Source organism: Rhamphochromis longiceps, linkage group LG20 (assembly GCF_057381845.1).
Source record: "Rhamphochromis longiceps isolate RC_006_pf linkage group LG20, R_longiceps_female_GT1.1, whole genome shotgun sequence".
Lineage (NCBI taxonomy): Eukaryota > Metazoa > Chordata > Actinopteri > Cichliformes > Cichlidae > Rhamphochromis > Rhamphochromis longiceps.
The window spans coordinates 35,123,610-35,150,914 of record NC_140576.1 but is presented as its reverse complement, the minus strand read 5'-3'; the positions used below and the strand labels follow the sequence as shown (position 1 = coordinate 35,150,914).

Genomic DNA, 27,305 nt, shown 5'->3' with positions numbered 1-27,305 from the left:
TCCAGTAGAACCAGGCTCAGGGCGGGGCAGCAATTTGGTTCAAACAGTTGGGGTTTGTGGAGGAAGACGAGACAAAAACATGCTGAGGAAGAGAACCAGAGATTAATACTACCTAATAATTAAATGCAAAGTGGTGTAAAAACACAGTGATTAATGAAGAAACACTCAATGCATCAGCAGCCTCGGCCTATTGCAGCATAACTAAGGGAGGATTCAGGGTCACCTGATCCAAAGGCGCTCTGTGCCATGTACAAAGTCACTTCAGCCATCTTTCCTCCCTGTTCTGATGCTCTGTTCAAACTTCAGCAGGTCGTCTTATCCACATCTGCTTACTTCAATAGATTCAGCTGCTGCCATGTGATTGTCTGATCACATATTTGCATAAATAACCAGCTGAACAAGTTTGCCTGACAAAGTGCTGATGTGTTTAGTGTGTGGTCCAGCAGTAGGAAGTAATTGTGACAGAATATGCAAAGCAGAAACCAAATGAGTTCATTGTTTGAACAAATCTTAAACCCTTTTAACTCAAACTAAGGTCTGTTTAATACAACTAAAGAATTAGCAGAAGACTATGAGCTACCTGTAAATGAACACTCAAGTTCATTATTGCTGCTATTTGTAATCACTATGTTATAAACTGTATACAAAGGATGGAAGACACCTCCATGACAAACATGTTTTTAGGTATTGCTGAATTGTGGATGTGGCGGTTGCTGTTTTTGTTATATTTGAATATAATTTTGCATGTGCATTGTTTTCATTATGATTCAGTGTATGACTGCTACTTTTGAGCAGGTCTCCTGAGAGATTTTGATCTAAATGTAAGATCCTGGTGAAACTGGGTATAAATTCATGTTCTTTCTATCAAGTGGAAGTTATTTAGAGAATTTAGGCTTTCTGACTCAAATTGTATTTTTTTAAAAAGAAAAACGTTTATTCCTTATATGTATATACATTTATTTATTTATTTTATTTTTTTCCACCAGAAATTTGCAGTTCTTTCTCAGACATTTGGCATTATTCTTCTCATAAATTTCCAATTATTGCTACGTCTTTTCATTGTACATTTGCAAATTTATTTCTCAAAAACTTATTTTTCATCTTTTAGTTTATAAATTTCCCATATTTTTGTCTGAAATTTGGTAGTATTTTTTTTTTTTACATAAATTTGTCAATTTTTGCAAGGTTTTTTATTGTTAATTTAGAAGTTAATTTTGTAAACTTTAAATAATTTTATTTGAAATGTATCACTTTAACCTCCAACCATCAGAGGTTTTATTTCATTTATTTTTTAAAATATCACACCCCCTCCCCACCACCCTGCAGCTACTTATATTTTGTTCGGATAAAAGCAGAAGGAGGAGAGGGAGGTCACGTCCTCAGTATCGGAACGCGGCCCGCCCTTCAGGGCACGTTGTGTCGGTATCCGGACGCGGGCCGCTGCTCAGGTAAACAGATGCTGAACTTTTCTCTGCCTCCGCCGGTGTGACCGTCCTCACACCGGTTCAGTGTAGCAGAAGAAGTTGGTGGAGGAGTGACGGCGGGTCGTGCGCGCGTCTGTCCCGGGCGGCTGTGAAGCAGGAGGAGCGATTTAACCCGGAACTTCGTGCGCTTTTCATGTCCACATCAGAGAAACAACAAAGTTCCTGTTAGCAGTTAGCTTCAGTTAGCAACCGTGGGTCCGCTGCCGGGTCACCCAGCCCGGAGTAAAGTTCGAGTCCGGGTCGAGAGCTGCTCGGCGGGAGGGCAGGACACTCTGCGAACGGCAGTAGTGTTATAAACGAGTTTGCGCGACAGCGCGCCGTTAGCCGTTTGTTACGGTCAGTGTTCACGGGAGACTTAGAAGCTAGGGGGACCGGAGCTAACACACCGGAGCTGGACTCTGTACACCGACACACCGACTGTGGATGTTCAACAGGTCACCGACTGCTGCTGCTGAACCCGGGTGAGTGTTTACCAGAGTACCCGGAACACCGACAGGACACCTGCGGGGCGTTAAAGTGGAGCCGGTCCCCCTGGTCGATAGTAAATGAGCGAGAGAGAGAGAGAGAGAGCAAGGATCTTATTATTAATGTTGTATAATCTCTATACGTTTATTAACGTTATATAACAGTGTGCAGTATGTCACAGCACGTTTACTGACCTTATATAACAACATTTTGTCCGATTATTACATATATCACAGACCTAAATTCCTTCTGTCTGTTCACAACACTTATAATACGTATAAAGTTACACTAATCAAATCGGGTTACATGGGGGTGTGGGGTGTGTGATTTAGTTCATGGTCACATACAGCTCAGCGTGGGCCAATGAAAGCATTGCGTAATAATCTTTGGGTTATTCCGTGTCAAACCAGTAAAAGCTGAAAATACCTCCACGTGATCCCCCAGAATCAGCTGATTTCTTTAATATAATAACTTTAGCGTTTCTAATGAAGTAATGGAAAGTTTTACCTTCATATTATGGCTGTTCTCAGAGTTAGAGACCCCCAAGCAAGAACACATTGGAGCCCTTATAACTTAATAAAATTCCAGGACTGAAAACATGTAAGCTCTGTTTAAACTGCACATGAATCAGGTTTAGATCCACTGCAGGTGTGACAGTCTACAGCCAACATTTCATTTTTCTATAATTCATTTTAAGCTTTATTATCATGAGATGAAACATAGATTCAGCAGTGAAAATGCACTAATTTAATGTGTATAACATGTTTTATCTGTGTGCTTATAAGTCACTGGAGAAAAATGGGAAAAGTACTTTGAGTTACCTTTCAGGGCTCAAGGGTCAGAGGACCACGTGGGACAGGTGGCTGGACAACCAGGTTATAGCATATGAAAGGTCTTTCCAGGGTCGTCCTCTGGCTGATATTCCTTCTGCATCAGAATAATTTTATGTTTTTAACAGAGCGTAAATGTGTTTTGTAGCTGGGGATGTTTAACATAGATATCCTTTTAAGGTATATAAGAAGACATAACAGAAGAGCAGTTGAAACAGCTTGTCTCGAGCTGACATTACATGTGCTTCACAGATTTAAGTGGCTCTTTAAAAGCTCAGGTGGAGTTATTTAGGTCTAAGTAACAATTTTATTTGATGTTTTTATAGAACAGCAGATTACTTTATTAAGAAGATTAAATTATTGAAGACTTTTCTGCAACTTTCTCACCTTGCAGAGTCATCCAGGGTGTCGGATCAGACCCTCTGGCAGGCTGGGCTGCATGCGTGACACCCCTGCATTACACACTGACACACACGGGTGTAGATAATATAGAAAGGAGCACATTCATGTGGGGGTCCTGGAGGAAATTGTGAGAGTCAGGTCCTTAATTTCCTGAATTCTGCTGAATGGGTCATGCACCAGATTGCACTGCTAATGTCTTTATTTATGGGTGAAATCAAAGAGCTCTCCCAGTTAAGACTGGTTGGTCTGACTCCACCAGAGCAGTGGTTTAGTCTCAGACAAAGCAAGAAATGTTGATCAGTCATTACAATAAAAATAAATGCACATGTCTTTGCTTTTTTAATATAATAAAAATTGATTGATGACCACTTTTTTCACTACACGATTGTGAACACAGAGCCGTGCGACCCTATCATTCATTCACAGCCACATGTTTTTTTTTTGGAGGGCCTTGTTGGGCCCCATGCAGCTGTTTGCTTACTCTGCAGTGTAATGGAGTGCATGAACTGTCTAACGGTTACAGCTGGACTGAGGTGTAATCTAAAACCTGATCCTGTCTGTGCAGGTGGTGGCTCACGCTCTGAGGTCAGCATGGCGTTTCCTTGACAAACCCGCATCGGTTCACAGTGGACCCGTCTGGGATCAGGTTCGGTTTGACCTTAGGTGACACGCTGCGATTTCTGGACATCAATTGGTCGTTCGTCGGCTACCTGTCAGCATGCAGCTGACCTATGAGAAGCTGCCTGCTCAGCTCAGGCGGAGCTCCAGACTCAGGAAATTGACGGCCGTCCTGCTCACAGCGTACGCCGTCAAAAAGCTGTCTCCATATGTGTGGAGGAGGCTGCAGGTACGCACACACCTGTACACACAAAGGTCATTATTGTTGAATGAAACATTAAAACTAGGTGTGAAAAAAAAACCCATTTTAGTCACCAGAAATAAAAAAATTAATTATACTTTAGTCATGAGAAATTGTTGGGTAGCTAAACTAAAGATTTACAGTCAAAGCAAAAGCCCAGCTTCAGGTTGCAGATTCTCTTTGATGTTTATCGCAGCACTAAAAAAGATTTATGACGCGATAAATCACGGAGTCACTAACAACAGTTTTCTTCCCTTCTGGCAACTTTTCTCACACACAAGCTCTTAATCAGGCTCAGTCACTCACATTGGAGCTGTTGTGTTGCTGCGTGAGACACTGCTCCTCCCTTCTCTGCTTTCCAAAGGTCTAACCTGTCACTGTGGTTAGCTTTGGACCCGTAGCAATGCACTAACATGGATATCTGCTAATTATTGCTAAGTAGTAACAGATCAATAAAACTCTAGACAGTCACAAACATCTTGGATGGTCTGTAACTCACAGCAGGACATTATTATTATTTCATTAAAAATGCTTTGAGAGGCACAAAGACTACAAACATGGTGGAGAGGACCAGTTCAATGAGTGAGACAACAATCAGCTGCAGGTGCATGGCAATCAAAGTGGCCACACCCCCTAATGTTAACCTCACTAGATGGACACTGATAGATACTGCTATACAAATTTCACCCACTGAACAGTTCTTATGGTGGGGCACATTTTACATTACAGTGGGTTTCTGCTGTAACGTACATTTTAACATAGGAGACAATGGGGATTGACTCCCTTTTGGAGTTTGCCTCAGGCGTTTGTTAGAGGAAAGGCAGTTTCTGGGTATCTCAGTGTCAGCTTCATGTTTCAGCCCCGGAGGTTTTTACTCCTACTCTGCCCTCCACCTGGACTTACAGGTGTTTCTTCAGTTTGTGGGTCAACTTATAGCTGTGACATTTGTTCATACTGGTGTAATCAATGCTTTTTTCACTCATATTGGCAGTAGCCAATTAGTAAAGTGAAGTATATAAAATATTTTCTTTAATAGACCCTGTGCACGAGAAAATGCTAACTTCCAGTTTTACGACCGGATGTAGGGTTGTACATTTCCGGTAGCTTTATTTTGCAGTCAATCGCTACTGCGAAGATGGACTCCAGAATCATGTCCAAAACACGAAAACGGAAAGATCGCGTTAAGTTACAAAGAGCAGAAGGTGGGAACACTCACCACTGCTGTGGCATAAAAAATCAAATGGTCAATTTTGACGTTTGAAGCGTGTAGATCGATCGGTTGTTTACGTCACTCAACACAAGCAGAACTGCATCACTGCAGCAGAAGACACATCGTCCACACTCAGAAGCACATCTCTGTATAGTGACTGGTCTCATGATTTAAACAGGCAAATGTTCAGCATTCAGACTACAGGTGAAGAATAGTCAAATGTTTCCCCGTTATGTTGATATCAGCTAGTCAAGTACACACCTACACAGCATGTTAACAAACTGTGAAAAAAGCCACAAAAAATAAATGAATCATAGCTGGTAAGGATTTCTATACATTAGTGTTTACGAAGGGTATGTTGTGACTTACCTTCAAAATTACAGCGGTCCCTCGCTATAACGCGGTTCATCTTTTGCAGCTGCGCTGTTTCGCGGATTTTCTTAGTGCAAGTTTGCATGCGTCATTGTGTTCTGCATCCTGATTGGCTGCAGAACACTGTCGATCTCCTCCGTGCCGTCTCTCCTGTACAGTACAGAATCGCTACATCGATCGCTGATTCATTGATTCATTGATGTTGAATTATCTCGCAGCTGCTCTATTCTCATGTTCTGGACCTGAAAACAGGGTTTGATCTTTGGTTTTATTCTATAATACTGGACTTATTTTGCTACAAAGGTTTGAACTTTGAGAGTTTAAACAAGAGAGAAAAGTGTGAAAATGTTCACGCCTGTCTGAGAAAAGTGTATAAAGTGTGTAGTGAGGGGTTTTTACAGTCTTAAAACATCTATACTAATTGTTAAAAATAAAGTTGGCTACTTTGCGGATTTCACCCATCGCTGGTTATTTTTAGAACATAACACCCGTAATAAACGAGGGACCGCTGTACACAAATACTGAGAAATATAACATTTGAATCCTTTTTCTCTTTTGCTCTGAGGGGTGAGGGGAAAATATCGACAAGTCGACGAACATCATCTACAGATATATTCGGTAAATGCCCGAGACATCTCGAGAAATGTAAATCACCGCTTGATTCATGCGTTTGGTTGACTTGTTTTAGAAAAACCGACCATAAACAAGGAGCGAAAATCACACCGGAAACGAAGCGCTCTACAGGAGTTTCCCCACCGGAAGTAGCATGTGCTGAGGCGCACAGAGTCTATTGTATATTTTCGGCAGATAGGAAAAATTCTTTTTCTCAGGGAACGCCTTTCCTGATGCAACCTTGAAGGGATTTTTATCTCCTCCTGATCTCGAGCCTCTCACACGTTTACATGTGTAAACCACCACACTGTGGAGCCACTGGAGATACTGTGAACCAGTGAAATGTATTTTAATTTAACTGTGGTCGGTGTCGTGACAGCCCTAACAAAAGATTCCTTTAGTTTAAGTCTTTGTTTAGCAAGAAGAATACAGGGAAGCATTAGTTCATGTGTTTGCTGAGGCTGGGATGTCTACGTGAAGGTGAGTCAGCCTACGTTTCTGTTTGGATTATTTGTTCTGAACTTCCTAAATCCACAGACAAATCCTCCCCAGGATTATCAAAAGAACATTCACAAAAACACTGAAAACTAAAGATGAGATTAAAATATATAAACTGAAACCAGGAAACATATTCTGGAAGCTGACTCAGAATAAACTGACCTGAAAACAGAACTGCACAGACCTGTTCACACCTGTACAAACAGCGCAGGTGACTGTGGGTTTGTCTTTGCAGAGGCGAGCAGCAGGTAAACAGCTGGGTGTATCTGATCCATCAGTGGGTGCAGTGAGCTCTGCTGATGATGGCGGAGAGAAGAACAAGAAAGCGAAGAAGCAGAAGAAGAGTGACAGCAGGTGTGTTTTTAAAATGGCAGAGGGTTTGCTCGCCTGTCTGGCTGCTCCGGGCCTTCAGGGTCGAGCTCAGGATGAACTTCTCGTGTGTTTCTGTCCTCAGGTCTCCGTCGGTCAACAGGGACTTTTTCCTCAGACTTTCCCGGCTGCTGAAGCTCTTGTTTCCACGGTTACTTTGTCCAGAGATCGCCCTGCTCGCCTTACACTCTCTCACCCTGATGTCCCGGACCTTCCTGTCGATTTACGTCGCGTCTCTGGACGGTCTGTCTCCTTGTTTGTCTATAAAGTCATTAGTTATCCATCGCTATTATTGATCATATTTTTAGTATCAATGGTGACGTAGTTAGTTTGGCATCATCGCTAATCAGCAGTATTGATCTGCTGTGTGTGTCAGGTGTGATAGTGCGGTGTATTGTTCAGAAGGATCCTCAGGCCTTCGTGCTTCAGCTCTCCAAGTGGCTCCTCGTTGCAGTTCCTGCAACTTTCATAAACAGCGCCATCAGATTCCTGGAGGGTCAGCTGAGCCTCAGCTTCAGGACCCGATTGGTTAAACATTCCTACCAGCTGTATTTCACCAATCAGGTAACACAAACACACACAAATAAACAGCTTCGACAGGTGTGTTATCAGGACTAATGTCTGATTTTTACACTTCACTGGTTCAAGCACAGATGGACGGGGACAGTCTCGAGAGACCTCGAGCCTAAAAACTGGTACTGAATGACTGATCACCTCCATCAGGCTGTCACACAGCATTTCATTAAACCAGAAACGAAATCACTGAAGCACAAGTCCATCATAAATCCATCACTGAAACCACAAATAGAAGTTTACAAACAAAAAACACAGACAGATCTAGAGCTCAGTTAAGATGAAGTGAAGTGGAGACATGGAATCATGAACTCCGCATCCTCTGAGCTAAAAATGGACGTCCAGTTTGATATCAGTTAGAGTGCATGGGTAAGTTGGTGGTCTGTAAAAGCACTATTAAAGCTGAGTGATATGTGAAGATTATAAGGCAGCATGTGCTACCATCCAAACCTCCTTTTTGTATTTTTTCAGGTGAGACAATATCAATACGTATTCTGCACATATCCCATTAGCATGGCTCCATAAACGAGTCTGTACCTTTGAGAACTGGGAGAAAACTGAGCTGCTGAGCAGCTGAAAACATGTAGCATTAAGCAGGATCGGGGAAACATTTGGCTTTGGAACAACAGCAGCTGGACTCCTCGGTTCCCAAACACTTAATGAGTGTTGTTAAAAGCAGACGCAGTGAGAAACCTTCCCCTGCTGCTAACATCAAAGAAAAAAAAAGAAAGAAATGGAAGTATTTCTCCTGTTTCAGGATCTGGGATTTTGTGTTTGTGCTACTTTTAATTAAATGTGACTTAGATTATCTGCAAATCTTCACATTTTCTGTGGAACTAGTTTGTGAACTGAACAGCTGTCAGGCACATGTTTCACACCTTTCTGCTGCCAAGTTCATGAACAAGACAGTCCGCAGAGCCCAGCAGGCCACGATTTCCTTACTTGGACAGCAGGGAGAAGCTCTATTTATGTTACCCTTAAGGAAGGTTAGCAGGGACAGCTGCAGCGCTGCCTCACTGAACAGTTGGTGGCTCAACTAGGTACTGCAGCAAATCTCCAGAACGTTTTCTGACAGTGAATGTCATTTATCTTCCGCATTATCCGTTATCAATCAGTTACAAGCTAATCTTTGACCCATTATTATAGTTGCATGTGTCCCACTTGAGGATGATCTTTGTGGCCTTTTTGTTATCTTTTGTTATCTCATCCACTGAGTGTTCTGAAGTTTGTATGTTCTGATCATTAGTCTGATGCTTATTTTTGACCTATTTATACTCTGATTGGTGAACTTGTTGATCTCTGCAGACTTACTACAGAGTCAGCAACATGGACGGGCGTCTGTCCAATCCCGATCAGTCCCTCACTGAGGACATCGTCATGTTTTCGGCCTCCATCGCTCACCTCTACTCCAACCTGACCAAACCCATCCTGGACGTGATCGTCACCTGCTACACGCTGATACGCACCGCCCACTCCAAAGGTTGCTTATGTTAGCGCCAAATGATTTCACGCATGATGTGAACACATTGGTGTGTTGCTTGTAATTAATGCTTATTTTTGACTGAGGCTGAGGTTGTTCTAACAGCGTGTCTTCGCTACATGTTTCTGCAGGAGCAAACACAACGTGGCCGTCGGTCATCGCCGGCCTGGTCGTAGCACTCACGGCTAAAGTCCTGCGCTCCTGTTCGCCTCGATTCGGGAAGCTTGTGGCCGAGGAGGCGAAGAGGAAAGGAGACTTGCGTTACATGCACTCACGAATCATCACCAACTCAGAGGAGATTGCCTTCTATGGAGGACACAAGGTAAGAAAAACACCAATGTTTTAAGAAGTGATCAGTTTGAATGACAGGTAGGTTACTGTTAAACTTTGTGGATGGAGATCGCCATGTCTGTGATGGTCATGCGAGTTTGGGTGTGTTTGATTTGTAGGTGGAGCTGGCCCAGCTGCGGAGGAGCTACACGTCTCTGTCCTCTCAGATCCATCAGATCCTGCTGAAGCGCCTCTGGTACATCATGCTGGAACAGTTCCTCATGAAGTACGTGTGGAGTGCCTCCGGCCTGGTGATGGTCGCCGTGCCCATCATCACCGCCACCGGATACGCTGAACACGGTAAACACACTCCTGTTATTGGTTATCTGGTGCGAGTATGGCGTTCAGCTGCTTCACCTTTGACCTGTGATGTGCTCAGACTCGGAGGAGGTGAAGCAGGCTGCCATGGTGATGAAGGAGGAGGAGCTTGTGAGTGAAAGGACGCAGGCCTTCACCACAGCCAGGAACCTCCTGAACGCTGCAGCCGACGCCGTGGAGAGAATCATGAGCTCCTACAAGGAGGTATGCACGCCATGCTTCCTCCTCTTTTTCACCTCCTCTGATTCTCTGGCTGATGGTTAACAGAGGAGTATTTGAAGAAGGCAGCTGCTGGAGGGAGACTATCACTTCCTTTCTTCTGCTCGTCTTCCTCCAGTCTTCACCTTGTGTTTCCTCCCTTTCTCCTTCATGCCATGTTGATGTTTAAATGATGCACACTGACGACTGACTGCTGTGCAGGTGACGGAGCTGGCAGGTTACACTGCTCGAGTCTCTGAGATGTTGGATGTGTTTGAAGATGTGAATCAGGGGATCTACCGCCGCTCCGCAGACAGAGAGAAGGAGGAGTTAACAGCTGATGGAGGAGGAGGAGCAGTTCAACACGGGCAGAGAGTCTGTGGTCCGCTACAGATCAGAGGTGAGTCTTGTATCATGTAACACCTCTGCAGCACTTTACTCCCAAACTCTCAGCTGGGTTATCTTTGGCCCGGTGTCATTTGTCGCTTCAGTCACTAAAGGGCAAAACCCCGCCCACACACAAACTCCAAACAGGAAGTTGAGACAGCTGTTTTGTCTGTTGTGTTGTGTACAGGTCAGGTGATCAGTGTGGAAAAGGGGATTCGCTGTGAGAACCTGCCAATCATCACGCCTACCGGAGATGTAGTAGTGTCCTGTCTGAATATCCAGGTAACACACACACACACACACACACACACACACACACACACACACACTTATCCAGGTGACTTCAGGGTTATCCCTGACATTTTGTTACTATGAAAGTGGTTCACTTCTTAGTGGGTTACATCGCCATGGTAACCTATCCTGCGAACCTGTTTTATCTTGTTTTGTTTTTCAACCTTTTGTGTGCAAACAATTTTACAATAATGTTGTTGTTCTGTAAGCATAACCAAACAAATTAAGACACTTATTTGTACTTGAGGCCTTCATATCGACTGCAGGTAGACGAAGCCAAGGCAAAAATGTATTAATACAGTAGCTCCAGACTGCCAGCGTTAGCATGAGTGAGTCCAAATAATGCAAAGATATCCTGGGTATGTTGAACTTTCTTTGTAGCAGAGGACGTTGCTGTGGGCTTTTCCTTTTATTTATTTTTAATTTAATGTCTGTTACGATCCGAACCATGAATCCTCAGTGTGGTCAGTGTCGCCTCAGTGTGCAGCTAACATTTGTGGCCACATGGTGGCACTGCTGCAGTCCAGTCCTTATTTGGATTAAGCACAAAACCATCACAGATTTAAAGGAAGTCAACTGTACATGCTCGCTTTACAGACACACAAATGTATTTTTACTTTCTGCACATAATAATAATAATAATAATAATAATAATAATGATAATAATGATAATAGTAATACTACTACTAATGATAATAATTTCTTGGCACATTTCAAAGCCCTTAAAAACAATGTCACCTTACAACACAAAACTAACAAGAACAGTAATAAAAAGGATTTGAAATCCTGGAATAATATGATTGTGAATTATATGAAACTGGATGGCTGTAGTTGATATGCTGATGAAAACAGATCGATTCTGAGCTGTGATTTGTCCGAGAGTCTGTCTAACGAAGGGGAAGTGTTGATAGGTTTGAAAGATGAGGTGCGGCACAGCTAAAGTCCTCCGGCACACTTGGTGTTAAGTCTGAAGTGAGGAGCAGTCAGGAGAAGCTGAGCACAGGGCAGAGAAGGGGTGTAATGATGGACGTCTGACAGGTATGGGAGTGACGAGCCGCACTGAATATGCTTCTTCCTAGCTCTTCTCTTACAGATGGGACGAGAAGAAACAGTTATATAATCAGTTTTCTCAGTATAGTCAAAACATAATTGAGCAAAAATGAAAAAGAATAAGCAACAAACACGGCATTCATCTAATTCTGTGTAAACATATTTGTACTCGTAACTTTCAGTCTGGCTGATCCGCCGATGCTTTCTTGATTAAGTGTTTTTCCTCTGAAGCATCCCCTGCAGCCTCCGTGTTTAACGCCACAGCGCTGTGAACTGTGGGTAATTTCCCTCAGGCAAAGTCTGCAGCAATTACAGAAAAGAATGAATAAAGGGCTCAAAATTTCTACCAAACATCCCTCCTGCAGCCTGTTTGACACTGGGTGTCAGACACCGAACCCTCGCTGCCTTTGCGGGAGCAAGCCTCAAAGACTGTGAGTCTGTGGACATTGGGATTGGGCTCATTCTTTCCATATGCGCCTGGGGTCAGAGGTCATCGCTCATTAGCATGTGCCGAAACAGTGAGAGAGTGTGCTACTTTGTGTGTTTGTGCGTGCTCGCGGCATAGAATGAGGTTCCTGTGTTCAGTACGAGAGGATGAGAGAAGAAGAAGCAGCAGAGATGGAAACATAGAGGGGAAGAAGAGGAACATTGATGGACACAGAAACTCCTCTCTGTTGTCTGGTTCTTAACCTTTGACCTCTCTGCTCTCACAGCATGTGCTTTGATTGGTCTCTTCTTTCAGTGTGTTGTTGCGAGGAGGGACCTCTGAGATTCAGTCACATGTTTACAGGCATCACGGGGGCCTGCTCAGGGAACGAATTCAGCATCAGCAAGCTTAGGATAGATTTGAGCTGTTTTTGGCTTAACTAAACCCAACAAACACAACCACACTAAGCTAAGGACAGACGTAGCATGAAACAGCAGCGAACTAAACAAATGTGAGGGATTTAAAAATATAATCTAGGCTAAAAGAAAGACAGCTGCTGTAGCCAGAGCCAAGAATTAAAGCTGGTAAAAGATCCAGACTGTATGGTTAATAATGCAGTATGTATTTGCCCCAGGTGGGTCCTTGGGTATTTTTACTGAACTGAAATAAACTTTACATGTTTGTAGATTTGTATTTTATATTAACAATCTAAACTACCACAATAATACTTAACCAAAGCTTAAACATTTACGCTGTGGAGCAGAAGCAGAACAAAAGCACGACATCGAATTGCAAAGATATCAGAATTGTGCTTCAGTGCAATGCTGGAATAAACATAATTACATGTTTTGAAGTGTCAGGAGGCTACTGCACACCCTTGCTTTAGACGCACCCGTGCCGTCTGCAGGTTTGCAGAAGGAAGGTGGGTGGGGGGGTGGTTCTCGTACAAGCTTACGAGAATCTGCCAAATTTGAAGATAATAGCAAACCAAGCTCGCATGCTTCTCATATTAGGCAAAAGCTTGTTGTACAGGTGGTTTGTACACCTGGTGTTTGTACCCACAAAGGCTTTGATTGCAGTTACAATAATGGCCATAATTGTTGTCAACAAAGGATTATCTTCACAGTGCCGACTCTTTGTTGTCTGCTGCCCGCGTTTCACCAAGTGAGAAGAGAAGCTACAGCTTCTCTCTTAATTATACACACGAGGACACGTTATCAGCCTTCATGTGGGGAACAGATCGAGATCACACGGGATACATTTTGTAATACTTTTTATTTTAATACGTGGGGGTTGGGCACTACGATAAAACACAGTCGGTGAAAAAAAACAGGTTTCTTTGCAGGTGTCTGTGGTACTTTCAGCCGTAGCTCAACACTACATACAGTGGGGCAAAAAAGTATTTAGTCAGCCACCGATTGTGCAAGTTCCCCCACCTAAAATGATGACAGAGGTCAGTAATTTGCACCAGAGGTACACTTCAACTGTGAGAGACAGAATATGAAAAAAAAATCCATGAATCCACATGGTAGGATTTGTAAAGAATTTATTCGTAAATCAGGGTGGAAAATAAGTATTTGGTCAATAACAAAAATACAACTCAATACTTTGTAACATAACCTTTGTTGGCAATAACAGAGGTCAAACGTTTACTATAGGTCTTTACCAGGTTTGCACACACAGTAGCTGGTATTTTGGCCCATTCCTCCATGCAGATCTTCTCGAGAGCAGTGATGTTTTGGGGCTGTCGCCGAGCAACACGGACTTTCAACTCCCGCCACAGATTTTCTATGGGGTTGAGGTCTGGAGACTGGCTAGGCCACTCCAGGACTTTCAAATGCTTCTTACGGAGCCACTCCTTTGTTGCCCGGGCGGTGTGTTTTGGATCATTGTCATGTTGGAAGACCCGGCCTCGTTTCATCTTCAAAGTTCTCACTGATGGAAGGAGGTTTTGGCTCAAAATCCCACGATACATGGCCCCATTCATTCTGTCCTTAACACGGATCAGTCGTCCTGTCCCCTTGGCAGAAAAACAGCCCCATAGCATGATGTTTCCACCCCCATGCTTCACAGTAGGTATGGTGTTCTTGGGATGCAACTCAGTATTCTTCGTCCTCCAAACACGACGAGTTGAGTTTATACCAAAAAGTTCTACTTTGGTTTCATCTGACCACATGACATTCTCCCAATCCTCTGCTGTATCATCCATGTGCTCTCTGGCAAACTTCAGACGGGCCTGGACATGCACTGGCTTCAGCAGCGGAACACGTCTGGCACTGCGGGATTTGATTCCCTGCCGTTGTAGTGTGTTACTGATGGTGACCTTTGTTACTTTGGTCCCAGCTCTCTGCAGGTCATTCACCACGTCCCCCCGTGTGGTTCTGGGATCTTTGCTCACCGTTCTCATGATCATTTTGACCCCACGGGATGAGATCTTGCGTGGAGCCCCAGATCGAGGGAGATTATCAGTGGTCTTGTATGTCTTCCATTTTCTGATGATTGCTCCCACAGTTGATTTTTTCACACCAAGCTGCTTGCCTATTGTAGATTCACTCTTCCCAGTCTGGTGCAGGTCTACAATACTTTTCCTGGTGTCCTTCGAAAGCTCTTTGGTCTTGGCCATGGCGGAGTTTGGAGTCTGACTGTTTGAGGCTGTGGACAGGTGTCTTTTATACAGATGATGAGTTCAAACAGGTGCCATTCATACAGGTAACGAGTGGGGGACAGAAAAGCTTCTTACAGAAGACGTTACAGGTCTGTGAGAGCCAGAGATTTTCCTTGTTTGAGGTGACCAAATACTTATTTTCCACCCTGATTTACGAATAAATTCTTTACAAATCCTACCATGTGAATTCATGGATTTTTTTTTTTCACATTCTGTCTCTCACAGTTGAAGTGTACCTCTGGTGCAAATTACTGACCTCTGTCATCATTTTAAGTGGGGGAACTTGCACAATCGGTGGCTGACTAAATACTTTTTTGCCCCACTGTAAATAAGGAGTCTGTGCTGTTGAGTAGTTGTGCTGTAGGAAGTAATTAGTTGGGTAGTTAATCAGTAAAAACAAAGAAAAAATTCTGACTTTTAAAACACCGACTCATCTTTAAGACAAGGTCGATCCGACTGTATTTACCACCACAGCCTGCTAAATGAATCTGTTGCTGTTGCTAACAGGCTTATTAGCCGTAGCCTCGTTCTTTCAGCTGCAGCCTGGTGGTGCCAGTGAGAAGGATTATTTGCAAGTTTAGTGCCAACAAGTGCAAGGTTTTAGTGCTTTAATTAGTATCTGGAGTACACAGCTACAGAAAACAATGAGAACTTGTATTTTCCATTCATGCTCAACAGCCTTTAGATGCGCTCTGCATCTGTTGAGCTGTTTTCTCAGAGCAGGTCAAGTCCAAACCATGTTTTCATGGCTTTGCAGGCCTGGCTTGCCTCAGTAAACCCCTTTGTCATATTTAAAACCCGGGTGTAATCTCACATCTTTAACTCCTAAATCATGCGTTGCAGTACAGGCGTCTGTGCACATATGTTCTGTAAAGACTTGGAGACACCTTTCCAGAAACGAGTCCAATCCTGTGGATTTGTCTCTCTGTGTGTCTCAGGTGGACGATGGGATGAACGTGCTGATCACCGGTCCAAACGGCTGTGGGAAGAGTTCCCTGTTCAGGATCCTCAGTGGGCTGTGGCCTGTTTATGGAGGAGTCCTGTACAGACCGGAGCCAGAGCACATGTTCTATATCCCACAGAGGTAACACTACTACTACTACTAGTACCAAATTCAGTTCAGCACTTTATATTTATATGGTTCCAATTACCACCAACAACCATTTGTCGGTGTTTTACAAAGTTAAGGCCCTAGATCCACAGCAGTTGTGGTTTCCTGTTCTGTGTGGTTTGCAGGCCTTACATGTCAGAGGGGACCCTCAGAGACCAGGTGATCTATCCGGACTCGGTGGAGGAGATGGTTCAGAGAGGACTCACAGATTCAGACCTGGAAGCGATCCTTCGCACCGTCCACCTGCGCTACATCATGGACCGAGAGGGAGGTCAGTCCGAGTGCGTGTTTAGCTGTGCTCTGCGCTTTGTTTGGAGTAAACAGGCAGAAAAACCTCCACAGCAACTCAGACTCAACTACACAAACAAACATAGAAGACGGGAAACTCGTGAGGCAGATTGTGCGGCGGTGATTGAACCAAGAATTAATTATGAGGAGTCATTTCACATCTAATGGTGCCTCGACCTCATTTCACTTCATATGACACTTAATTTTGAGAACCGCTCCATCACAAACATTCAAACCGGTTCGAATGCTCAAATCAAATTCTGCTAAATATTTAATCAGTGCCCCGTCCCCAGCCTGCCGTGAAGGGTGCTCGACTGTTTGACTGACACTTGCAGTCAGTTTGAGAGCTCGCAGCAGCTGCAGGATGATGCCAGGATGTGTCAGGGCGCAGGATTCAGGAAAGACCGGCTCACCTGTCAGCAGTATTAAACATGAAAATACAGAGAGAGCTTTTCACTTCACCTGAATCAAGTTAATGAATGAACATATCTATCATTAGTTGCAAAAAAAAAGTGTAGAAAAACGTGTAAAATGATGTCTTAGAGAGTGGGAATCAATCAGTAAACATGTAAATACTGAATTAGTAGTGTTACACGTACACTTGAGCCACATCATGTGTACATCAGCGCTACCAGAAGACTGTGGGGGGGAAATTTTTACACATTTCCCTTTGGGCTCGGATTCATAAAGCGTCAGTCTGCAGGTGCATGGACACACGCAATTGTAAATGTCGTTTAACTGGGATCATCTGTAGCTGTTGTAATGCAATGCTGCTGTGGCGACACCTGTGTATGTGCTTCTCAGGTTGGGAGTCGGTCAATGACTGGAAAGATGTTCTGTCTGGAGGAGAGAAGCAGCGGATGGGGATGGCTCGGATGTTCTACCACCGGTAAGGTCTCACTCTTCAATGAGTAAAGGATGCTCACAGCATCTGGCTGTGCTCGGGCTGGACTTTGGACAGAGACGTCATGAAAGAGCGATGAGGTGCTCAAAGAGTTCTGAACAGAAATCTGAAGGAAGCGTTTTTAATGGTAAAGGTGGTGGTAAACCTGCCCTCTGCCTCCACAGAGCCAGCCAACAGCTGAACCGAGAAACATGCTAACTGAGGTGGTGTTGCAGTAGAGGTTTGCTGCTGTGTAGTAGCTGTATTATAGGTGGTATGTAGTGAGTGTAGGCTCACTTTGTCCATAATGTAAACTGTTGTGTTTCTTGGCTCAGGGTGGGAGGATCTGAGACGTTGCTCGTGTTGGTGCTTTGAACTGAGCCCCTTTAGAAACTGTAATGTGTTAACTTTGCATATGAAATCAGATTTGACTCATGATGATTCTGTATGTTTTAACGGCATTAAAGTTAACGGCTCTCTCCCTATTCAGTTAGATAGCTGCTTTAAAATAACCACCCCAGTAACGCCCACATTTCCTTGGACACGCTCCCTTCGAGCAAACTCTAAACGCTGGGCGTGCTCGTGTTGAGCTTCAGCGTAGCTCTCACTATTGGCCTCAGTATTAGCATTATGGCCTATTCATTATCAGGTCATTCATTATCATTTAAGTGAGTTAAATCGGCACCCCCATGACCTGTTTAGGACTGTGACCGCTGCCGTGTTTATTTTACACACCTCAGCACTGTTAAACCAACATGTTTCCGTTTTCCATCAGAGTGAAACGTCCCTGCAGCTGGTTCAGATGCAGTCAGCGCAGGCGTCAGGCCTGCTTCTGTTTATTCTGTCAGATTATGCTCCGCTATTAAAATAATGGTTTCATCTGCTGCCACCTTTATGATGACTAACATACTGTAAGTGGCCTGTTTATGAGCCGTGAACAGATTTCGCACCAGTTCAGACAGCTGACGACTTCTTGTGTTTATTTTTTCCCAGGGAAGAATAACAAATATTAAAGGACAGTTTAGCCCCAAATCTGTACAAATTCTGCAGTGAAAGGTCAAGTTTCTGTATCACAGAAGAGCAAGTGTCTGTCTATCCAAGATGAGACAGCGTGACACATGAAACGTCTGCGTGTTGTGTTGCTGAGATATAAACTGAAGTTTAAATGGGACTGTACTTTAGCGTACAGGTAAATGTGTGTTTACGTTTGTAGAGAATTCATGTTATTTTCATGCCGACTTATTTTGGTGGCTAGAAAAACTCAGAACGTAGAAATAATAGAAGCTGCCTTTTGAGAAAGCCGTTTTAGAAGCATGCAAATGTCACAGATGCTCAGCGTGACAGTGACTCTGTGTGCGCCCACCATAGTCACCCTGTCTTCTCTCGCTCTTTTCCTCTCTTTGTGTGTTTGTGAATGTCTCTCGCCCAGCCCAAGGTACGCTCTGCTGGACGAGTGTACGAGCGCCGTGAGCATCGACGTGGAGGGAGGAATCTTCCAGGCTGCGAAGGATGCTGGGATCGCACTGCTGTCAATTACTCACAGGCCTTCCCTATGGTCAGTACACACACAAACACACACACTGAATCTCAGTGACCTTGACCTCAAGGTCAGAGGTCAAGTTTTCCGAATATCTTGAAGGAGGAACGGTTTTGAAACTGTAATCTGCTAGGAGGCTGAGGGGTACTGCTGCTAGTACTAAAAGTAAAAAGGTGTTATTGGTCATGTGGGAAGCTTCCAGCATCATGTGAGTCCAAAGACAACAGTTACACTGTGAGTGCTCATGAAAAAGAGGGCGACTCTTAAAATGTGGCTGGATGGTTTTTGTTGCAGTCTGAAAATGATCATATCTGTGACTGCTCTTTGAGAGTGTGTTATAACTGAGACGTCACCTATTACACGTTTATTTGAATTTTGTGGATTATTTTTCATGTCTTGCATTCAAGACGCAAAAGAAACAAGCATGATGGCAAAATGAAAGCGTGGTATTCTAAAAGATCAGATGCCAGCTGAGTCTGTCATCTCTGCTGCTTCTGTGTCATCAGGTTAACTTTTGTGGGTTAAATTTGCACAATTTCTAAACAACAATGACATTCAAACACTTTTCAAGGTGATGTTTCCTGACTTGGAACATGTAAATGCTTTCATTTAATATTTTTTTGTCTTTATGTCTTTACAAAGTCTTTAAATGTCATAAATAAAGTTTTACACAGCGTGCAGCAAAACTGAAATCCACAGACTAGTGAAACTCGAGATGCCAAAACTGCAGATAAAACTACGTGACTCATGTGACTCAAAGATCAGGAGTGAACTCAGGTTTTATTTAATTTTATTTTCAGCCTGCAGGGGGCAGCATAGCTCTGAGCTGCTGCCGGCTGCCACACCCTCCAACTAATCTTCTCCTCCTCTGTCTCACAGGAAGTACCACTCTCACCTGCTGCAGTTCGATGGAGAAGGAGGGTGGAGGTTTGAACCTCTGGATGCCTCCACGCGCCTCTCTCTGCAGGTCTGTGTGTGTTTAATTCGAGCTCTATGATTGGTCCCCGGCAGCAGGTGTTTTATTTGAGCGTGTGCTGCTGTGAGACCGTGTCATGTTAGAAACAAAAAAGATGTGCGCAGTTTGTTTGGAGGGTCCAGCCCCCAGGTGGCTCTTGTTCAGGTCTGTTTGTAAGATTTATACTTAAACTTAGCTGTAAGACACAAAAACTCGGCTTAAATGTGCTTATTATTGATCCATAAGCATTAAAACAGCTTAAAGTGAATGCAGCTGTCTCTGATTTTCCTTCAGCAATACAGCGCAGATCAGGATTTAGTCAGGAATGGCTGTGGAACAAAAGAGAAAAGCATCTCAAAGTGCTGTCATCAGTCTCTTGCAAAAATGCCAGAAAAGCTGTGATTACTTCTTTCTAATGCGACGCCGCATTATGCTTTTACTTCAGCACACCTGCATGTGGAAAATAACTTGTCAGATCTTTAATTTATGCTGGATTACCACGCTTGGACTCTAGAGCTACACAGATAACATTGCTGCACATTTAGGCTGGATGACGACACGGCGACATGCCAAGAGTGCTTTTATTAAAAGAGTGATCAATATGAAATGCACACATATGATTTGATATGATAGTGCACATTAAAAAAACAGTTGGTTTCAGCCAACAATGAAGCCATTAAACTCCACTGAGCTGTTAGTTATTTGTGTTCATTTGGATAAAAACTAAAGTGTTAAAACTGAAACGTCTCAGAGTATGAACAGCAGCTCTCATCTTCTGTTAGCTAAAAAGCAGAATTTAGAGTTTGCCGATTGTTTCCACACACACAGTTTTGATATTTAACGTGTGTGTTCAAACTTTGGGCTTGTTGGTGTTGCTGTGAGAGTGGATGGGAGGGGACGACAATCAGTGTTCAGCAGAGACAAAACGTATAACACGAAGAGTCTGGAAGATAACAGTGGGTGACGAGATCAAAGGCTAAAACATACACAGGTAAAACAAAGGTGATCAAACGCACCACGGAGTCGCCCACTGCCTTCTGCTTACCGGGATTAAACAGCGAGTCGGTCTTAATATTCTTCATCATTCGGCCGGTGCTGCATCTCCCTCCGTGATGAAGGAGACCTTTGAGTCCGAGCCTGAGGCGCACAATGTAAAACATTCAGCAAAAAATTTAACATTAAAATTATTTGGTCATATTCCACGTGTCCTTTGAGAAGCTCTATAGGAGGCGTAGTATCCCAAACTTCACCAGCAGGAAAATCACTTTGCATAGAGTCAAGATTATGTCAAAGTAACTTTATAAATAGCTGTTCATACATATAAAAGTCATCTCGAGTGACCCCTGTAATCCCAGCTCCCCGCTCTGTATGTAAATCGGAGTCGGTTGTGTTTGCAGAGGCCAGAGGACCGCACAGGTTCAGGTTTGGAAACCCACATTTATCTGCAACCACAGAGCTCAAAACACAGAGGCTACACGGTCACTTCATCTTTACTCATAACTGAACGTTTTATTTTATTAGCCATTTGCAAGCTGAATTCTAATAACAGCTCACTGCTTAATACATACAGAACAGCAAGGCTGCTCTGCTCAATGGGTCATGAATTCCTTTAATTAAACTGAATCTCAGAGGTATCTTTGACTTATTTTTACATTGAGATCACTTATTGCAGCTTTATGGGCTCATTGGACTCTAACAGCTTCTCCTAATGTGACAGAAAGTGGAGAAACATGAAGGATCATGATCAGTGATGCCCCGTTGTTAGACAGTTTCCTCTTATACGTGGGATCTAAACGGTTCTCCCTTCGTTATGCAGGGTTAACAGAGGTCATTATCATTTGCAGTCTTTAAGCTTTTACACAGTTCAGACGTTTCTGCATATTTTGTTGATGACCTCAGTTCATTTTGGGAAGTTTTTTACTGCTTTTAAAGACAGAAATGTACCAAAAGCATCTCCAAGTTTGGCAGAAATATCTCTAAAACCTGCCACGTGTCCAACATCATGTGGATGACTTGTTTCTGAAAGATTGCGTCTTGTTATCGGGGGTCAGAGTGCGCGGTGGCTTTGCAAACTCCTCGGCAGAGTTTCATTGAAATGCTTCCCCTCCTCTCAGTTTCGTGGTCACATGATGGGATTTGTTAGGTGAAAGGTTGAGTTGATGGCTTTCACAATAAAAAGAAAAACTAGGCCTGATGATAGCTTTATAGAAATTTATACGGTTCAGATTTTTAGAATATAATTATTTCGCACAGGGGAGGGGCTTTGGTGCGATACTTAGGGCTGTCACTGGAACACCCACACACAGCTCAATACCGCGCGAACAGAAACCTAAACTCTTTGCAGGAGTTAAACAAGCTCAGCGTCCTGACTGTGAGCCGTTAGCAGCTGCTGGATCAGTTCTGTCAGTGCGTTTCTGTTTCGTACCCGCAGGACGACCCCCTGGCGTCACTTACGGGGCGTTCAGCATCTGTAACTCCGTGAAAGCGATGTTCACATCCTGCTGTGATCATCCCGCTGCGCCGAGGAGAGAGAGCGGAGCTGATCACTGAACCCTCCTGACTCGTAAACACGCTAAAATTACCGCGACCCCTCTGACTGCTGCCTTTGCGCATGCAGCGGTTACTGTGGTAACCATCAGCACCACAACAACACGCCTGCGGCACATGATGTGTGAGCGAGTGAGGTCAAAGCGCGGAAGCGGCGAGGAGAGTGAGAACAGCCAGTCAGCTGGCTCCTCGCTGTCATGTGACGGATCATTAGTGGCTGCAGGGCTGCTGCAGTTTATCATTAGCCTCCAGATTTGAAGGTAGAGTTTATTAATCCAGAGCATGAAGTGCTTATTAACCTGCTCAGCTTCACCTGAAACAGTGAAAACAGGTTTGAGCAGAAGCTGCTGTGGGAAGAACACACAGATCTACTCTGCGGGAAGTCTAACAGACTTCATCTCCTCAGGGGTCGATCCCAACACCTCAGCAGTGATCATGATGCTCAGCCTGCAGCTTCACGGAGAAAACTATAATAAGGACAATCAGACAAAGATACATATATTTAACACACAAACACAGCAGCAGGATTCAAGCACATCATCGCACACTTAATCTGCGATTAAACACAGTATCTAATTATAGGATTGACTGGTGCACAAACGGGTCTCTTGTTCTTCAGTGCACGTTGGTGACTTTGTTTATTTTACCCTCACTTATGTGAGGAGCTCGGGTGAAGTACTGACTTCAGGTACTCAAGTCATTACCGCTTAGAGCGGCTAAAATATGCAAAAATATTGATATTAAGCACTAGCACATCAGCGGTCATATCACACGAGGATCCATGCAATGATTTAGCATCGCGCGTCGTGTTTGCTGCCAAATACGAAAGGAAATAAAGGCTCGGCGTATACACATTACACTGATTGAACTGCAGAAATAACAAAAAAGCAATCTGTGTACTCGTCCCCACGGACGAAGGCGTTCCAGGATAACAGATGGCCTATCGTTACATCCTGGTATTTACGGGAAAATACCTGCTGGATAGTTGTATTATTGATACCAGGTGAAGGATCTGATACAGTCTCCTCTGGTGTGATTCTGGTAATTTCTGTAACACTATTACTTTCACTGCACTCACTAAAAAACGCTGTGTTAGTGTTCACGCCCGAGATACTCAGCAGCAGTAGCAGAGCTGTGTGATTAGAGTCCTTAAGAACGTATCGATCATGCCTGAGCTGACCCTAAGCAGCCTGGTGAGGTCCCAGCCGGGTGTATTGATAAAGGCCCGAGGATGCAAACACTGTTAATGAACTCTTGTGTCAGACAAGTTTACTGTGAGCAAAGTGGAGGTAAAGATTGGACCACTTACCGTTTCACTCTGTGCATTATGCTACGTTCACAGATGTCAATGTAATGTACGTGCCATTATTTACAATTTTATTTCTGCATTTTTTCCTCCTGTTCTGGAAGAGAATGGATCAGCTCGAGGAGAGAAATCCAACCATGAGCTCGTGTTTTGGCTGTGAAAGTGTAGAGAGACACAGGCACACGAGAAACAAGTATAAACAACAGCGTGAGCTACATGTGTAGTCTAGATTAAACGCAGAACTATAAATCACACATCAGCTGGCTCCCAGCCACATAGACATGCGAGTGGCAGTACACATTTGTAGTAATGCTTCCTCGTGTTTCTTTGTTTTGATAAATTTAGTATTTAGTGAGTAACTATGACAGTCTTGAGCTTCTGCACAAGGCTCCATCGCATCATAACAGCGCTAAAAAGTTGTGGTATGTTAACAGGAAGTTGTGATGCATCACGCAGTGTCGAGTGTCAGGCTTCAGTTTGTAGCGTCATATTTTCGTCTTCCATTGACTTGCAGTCAGTTGTTTCTTTGCCTGTAGAGTAAACATTAATGACTATTGTTTAGCTGGGGTATCAACCAGGAACAGGCGGCCACATTAAGGAAGCAAACACGCAATAACCAAAGTTATTATAATTCTAGATGCTGTTTGTAGTAATGGTGGATAAAGCTGCTGAATCAGGAAACAGAGCTTTCAGGTACAAGTACAGACACCGGTGGATTTAAGAGTGACAGGAAGCTTAGAGAAAACAAACAAATGCAACACCTGTAACAGCAATATTCAGAGAAAAGTAAACATAATATATTCATTGTATTTCTATGTGTCTGTGTTTGTGGTTTCTGTGATGTGCTGTGTCTCAGGAGGAGAAGCATCGTTTGGAGAACCAGCTGCTGGGAATTCCTAAGATGCAGCAGAGACTTTCAGAGCTGTGTGTCCTGTTGGGGGAGGCCGAAGGGGAGAAAGAAGAGAAGCTAGCCTCCTGAGATTACACACTGATGATTGTATTTACTGGTTAGCATTGAGAGAAACGCACACACACGTTTGTATTCCTTACTTGTAGGGCCCCGCGTTGACTTGATGTAACTCCTGTAATGTGCACTGGACACAAAGTCCCCAGAGAGCGGAAGTGACCGCACATGTTATAAATACCCTTAAAATGTACAAATGCCTTTGTAAAGCAGAATTATCCCCAAAGTGTCCTCAAAATGCAGAAATGTCCTCATAATTCACAAATGTCCTCACTGTGAAGATATGTCCTTACAATTCAGAAGTGTCCTCAAAGTAAAAAAAAAAAAAATCCTCAGAATTAAAAAGTAGCCTAATATTACCTCAAAATGTCGACGTCTCACCAGAGTTCAGAAATGTCCTCATAATACAGAGATGTAAATGCTCTGAGAAAGCACAAGTGCCCTCATGGTGTAGAAATCCCAGTATAGTTCAAAGTGTTCCAAAATGTCAATGTAATTCAGAACTGTCCTCATATTACAGAAATTCCATCACTGTGCATGAAAACCTTTTGCTATGCAGAAATGTCCTCATATTGCAGTGTGCCTGATGGATGGGCCACACAAAGATGGACAAACATGCGCACGCGCACACACACACACACACACATGCTAAGCAGGTAAATCGTATGACTGAAGTGAGTTTTAACTGTGAGTTTGTTTGTTTTTAAATTTTATCTCGTGAGCACTGCCGGTTTGCTGTCAGAGCTGCTGTTTCTCAAAGACGCCCATGATCAGTTGGCCTGTTTTTTACGAAGCACTTCCTGTCCTGATTGGTTATCTCGCTTATTTTAAATGGCTCGTTTCTACTGTCATGTAACCTTGTTTACATACATTAGTTGGCTGGAATAAATAAGCACCTAGAGTTTTTATTCAATTCAGCTTTAGGGGCGATCGTGGCTCGAGAGTTGGGAGTTCGCCTTGTAATCGGAAGGCTGCCGGTTCGAGCCCCGGCTCCGACAGTCTCGATCATTGTGTCCTTGGGCAAGACACTTCACCCGTTGCCTACTGGTGGTGTTCAGAGGGCCCGGTGGCACCAGTGCAGCCTCGCCTCTGTCAGTGCGCCCCAGGGTGGCTGTGGCTACAATGTAGCTGCCATCACCAGTGTGTGGATGACTGGATGTGTAAAGCACTTTGGGGTCCTTAGGGACTAGTAAAGCGTTTGTACAAATACAGGCCATTTACCATTTATTTACAATAAGAAATCGCCACAGCAGTCACATTAGAGCGCTTTGCATTGTGAGGCTATGACAGGTTGGCTGTCAGCCTGAAGTGGTCCAGGTGAGGTGAGGGGAGGTTTTTTCTGCTGATAGCTCAAGTATTCTTGTATAGAAACAGCAGGTTTTTATACAACTTGATAAATGGTCTTGATCACCTGGTAGCCTGTGTTAGGAAAAATATGCTTTCCTCGACCAGTTTGCAAGTATGGTAGTTGTGTATTTGTGCTGCATTAAAAACTTAATGCTTTGGTCGCTGCCAGAGTGCTGCAGTTGCTGGTAGTTTGCATAGAAGATGCCGTTTTGTCTGCAAACACTCGTTAAACACTGAGGGGAGGTGAAATGCAACTCAGAGGCGGAGACCAATTTGCCTTCAAAGTAAAAGTTGTGCCTTATTGGTGAAACAAATGTTTCAAAATGTGCAACTTTTACTTTGAAGGTGGGCGGTCTCTGTTAGTGAGTGGTTGGTGAGTGTTTGCAGACAGGTTGCCATCTTCCATGCAAACTACATCCGTCTGTCGCAGTCTGCTAGTGACCAAAGAAATCTGAGAGGTTTTTGGTGCAGCACTGTATACATTTTTTAAACCAGTTTCATTTAGATAACACAAGCAACCACTCGCCAAACAGTCTGTAAGCTGCTTTTGTAAACAGACTTTTAATTTGAAAGGTGAGGATCAGTTTATCCACATATGCCATTGACCTTTTTTCCACCAACTGTGTGCTGGTCCTAACCCCCCCCCCCCAAAAAAAGAAAAAAAAAACAACAACAGAAAAACAAACAGTACCAGTATAGCTCCAGAAAAATAAGTTCCACTGGGGAAACCACTGATGTCAGAGGCTGTGGGTGGGGCTACACTGGATAACATCTACCTTTTAAACCTGTGAAGTTTGTGCTGGTTCTCCAAAGACAGTAAGACAAGGACCGTAAACACTGATCTGACAGCAGCCGTCAGCTGACTGAGAACAAAGAGAGGAGCAGCAGATTTGACAGAAAAGGATCAGCTGAGTCACATGACTGCTAAGCAGTCACGTGACAGCGGAGTCCGTTTATATATATTTTTAATTGTGATATTTAATCCTTTCCTGCGTGTACAAATAAACAGTATATTATATACACAATCAGTAATATAAACAGCAGCTTCACTGATCAACAACAGAATAATCTGCTGCTGCAGTTTGAATAAAGAAACTTTATTTAGAGAAATGTAAACTACATGTTCCAGTGCAATCAGAATGAAGAAGAGGAGGGTGATGAACATCCAATTATAACGATGCTGTGTGATGTCATGATGATGATGTCTGGATGTTTATTAAAAATAAATAAATAAAAAGTTTACTAATGCGTTTTGTTTGTTGTTGTTTTTTCCTCTGATCAGGTGACCAACAAACAGTATAATCAATTATTTCCTCTTAAGTGAGCAATAATCTTCATCTTCATCTTTCTTACAAATGTCTCCATGTCTGAGTCTGACGCACATTAACAAACGTTATTTTTCGCGCTGGCTACCTTCTGATTACCACGGGCGCAATGAAGTTACATCTGCACCTTGAACGCATCACAGGGAGGAGGACTAGAAAAGGTGCTGAAGGTGTATCCTGTTCGTAGGATGTCATTAGTTTGTGATTACTGAGCGAGTATGT

At 43.5% G+C, this 27,305-nt stretch overlaps 1 protein-coding gene across 1 annotated transcript; it reads left to right on the top strand.

Moving 5' to 3' along the window:
- Nucleotides 1-1,393: 1,393 nt before the first annotated feature.
- abcd1 (ATP-binding cassette, sub-family D (ALD), member 1) lies at nucleotides 1,394-27,004 on the top strand. Its single transcript, XM_085393102.1, has 17 exons — nucleotides 1,394-1,945; nucleotides 3,747-4,028; nucleotides 6,968-7,086; nucleotides 7,187-7,344; nucleotides 7,478-7,665; nucleotides 8,980-9,154; nucleotides 9,286-9,476; nucleotides 9,604-9,784; nucleotides 9,864-10,006; nucleotides 10,223-10,400; nucleotides 10,575-10,669; nucleotides 15,759-15,904; nucleotides 16,057-16,202; nucleotides 17,024-17,108; nucleotides 18,532-18,657; nucleotides 19,519-19,606; nucleotides 24,304-27,004. Exons 2-17 carry the CDS (start codon nucleotides 3,900-3,902, stop codon nucleotides 24,424-24,426), a joined length of 2,271 nt encoding a protein of 756 aa, XP_085249228.1. The 5' UTR covers nucleotides 1,394-1,945; nucleotides 3,747-3,899; the 3' UTR covers nucleotides 24,427-27,004.
- Nucleotides 27,005-27,305: the final 301 nt, after the last annotated feature.

What these genes read in the sequence shown, in the direction of transcription:
- abcd1 (XM_085393102.1), top strand. Translation starts at nt 3,900, where the DNA reads ATGCAGCTGACCTATGAGAAGCTGCCTGCTCAGCTCAGGCGGAGCTCC. An exon ending in TGGTCCGCTACAGATCAGAG is followed by an intron (nt 10,401 to 10,574) that starts GTGAGTCTTGTA and finishes TGTTGTGTACAG; the next exon opens with GTCAGGTGATCAGTGTGGAA. An exon ending in CCACGCGCCTCTCTCTGCAG is followed by an intron (nt 19,607 to 24,303) that starts GTCTGTGTGTGT and finishes GCTGTGTCTCAG; the next exon opens with GAGGAGAAGCATCGTTTGGA.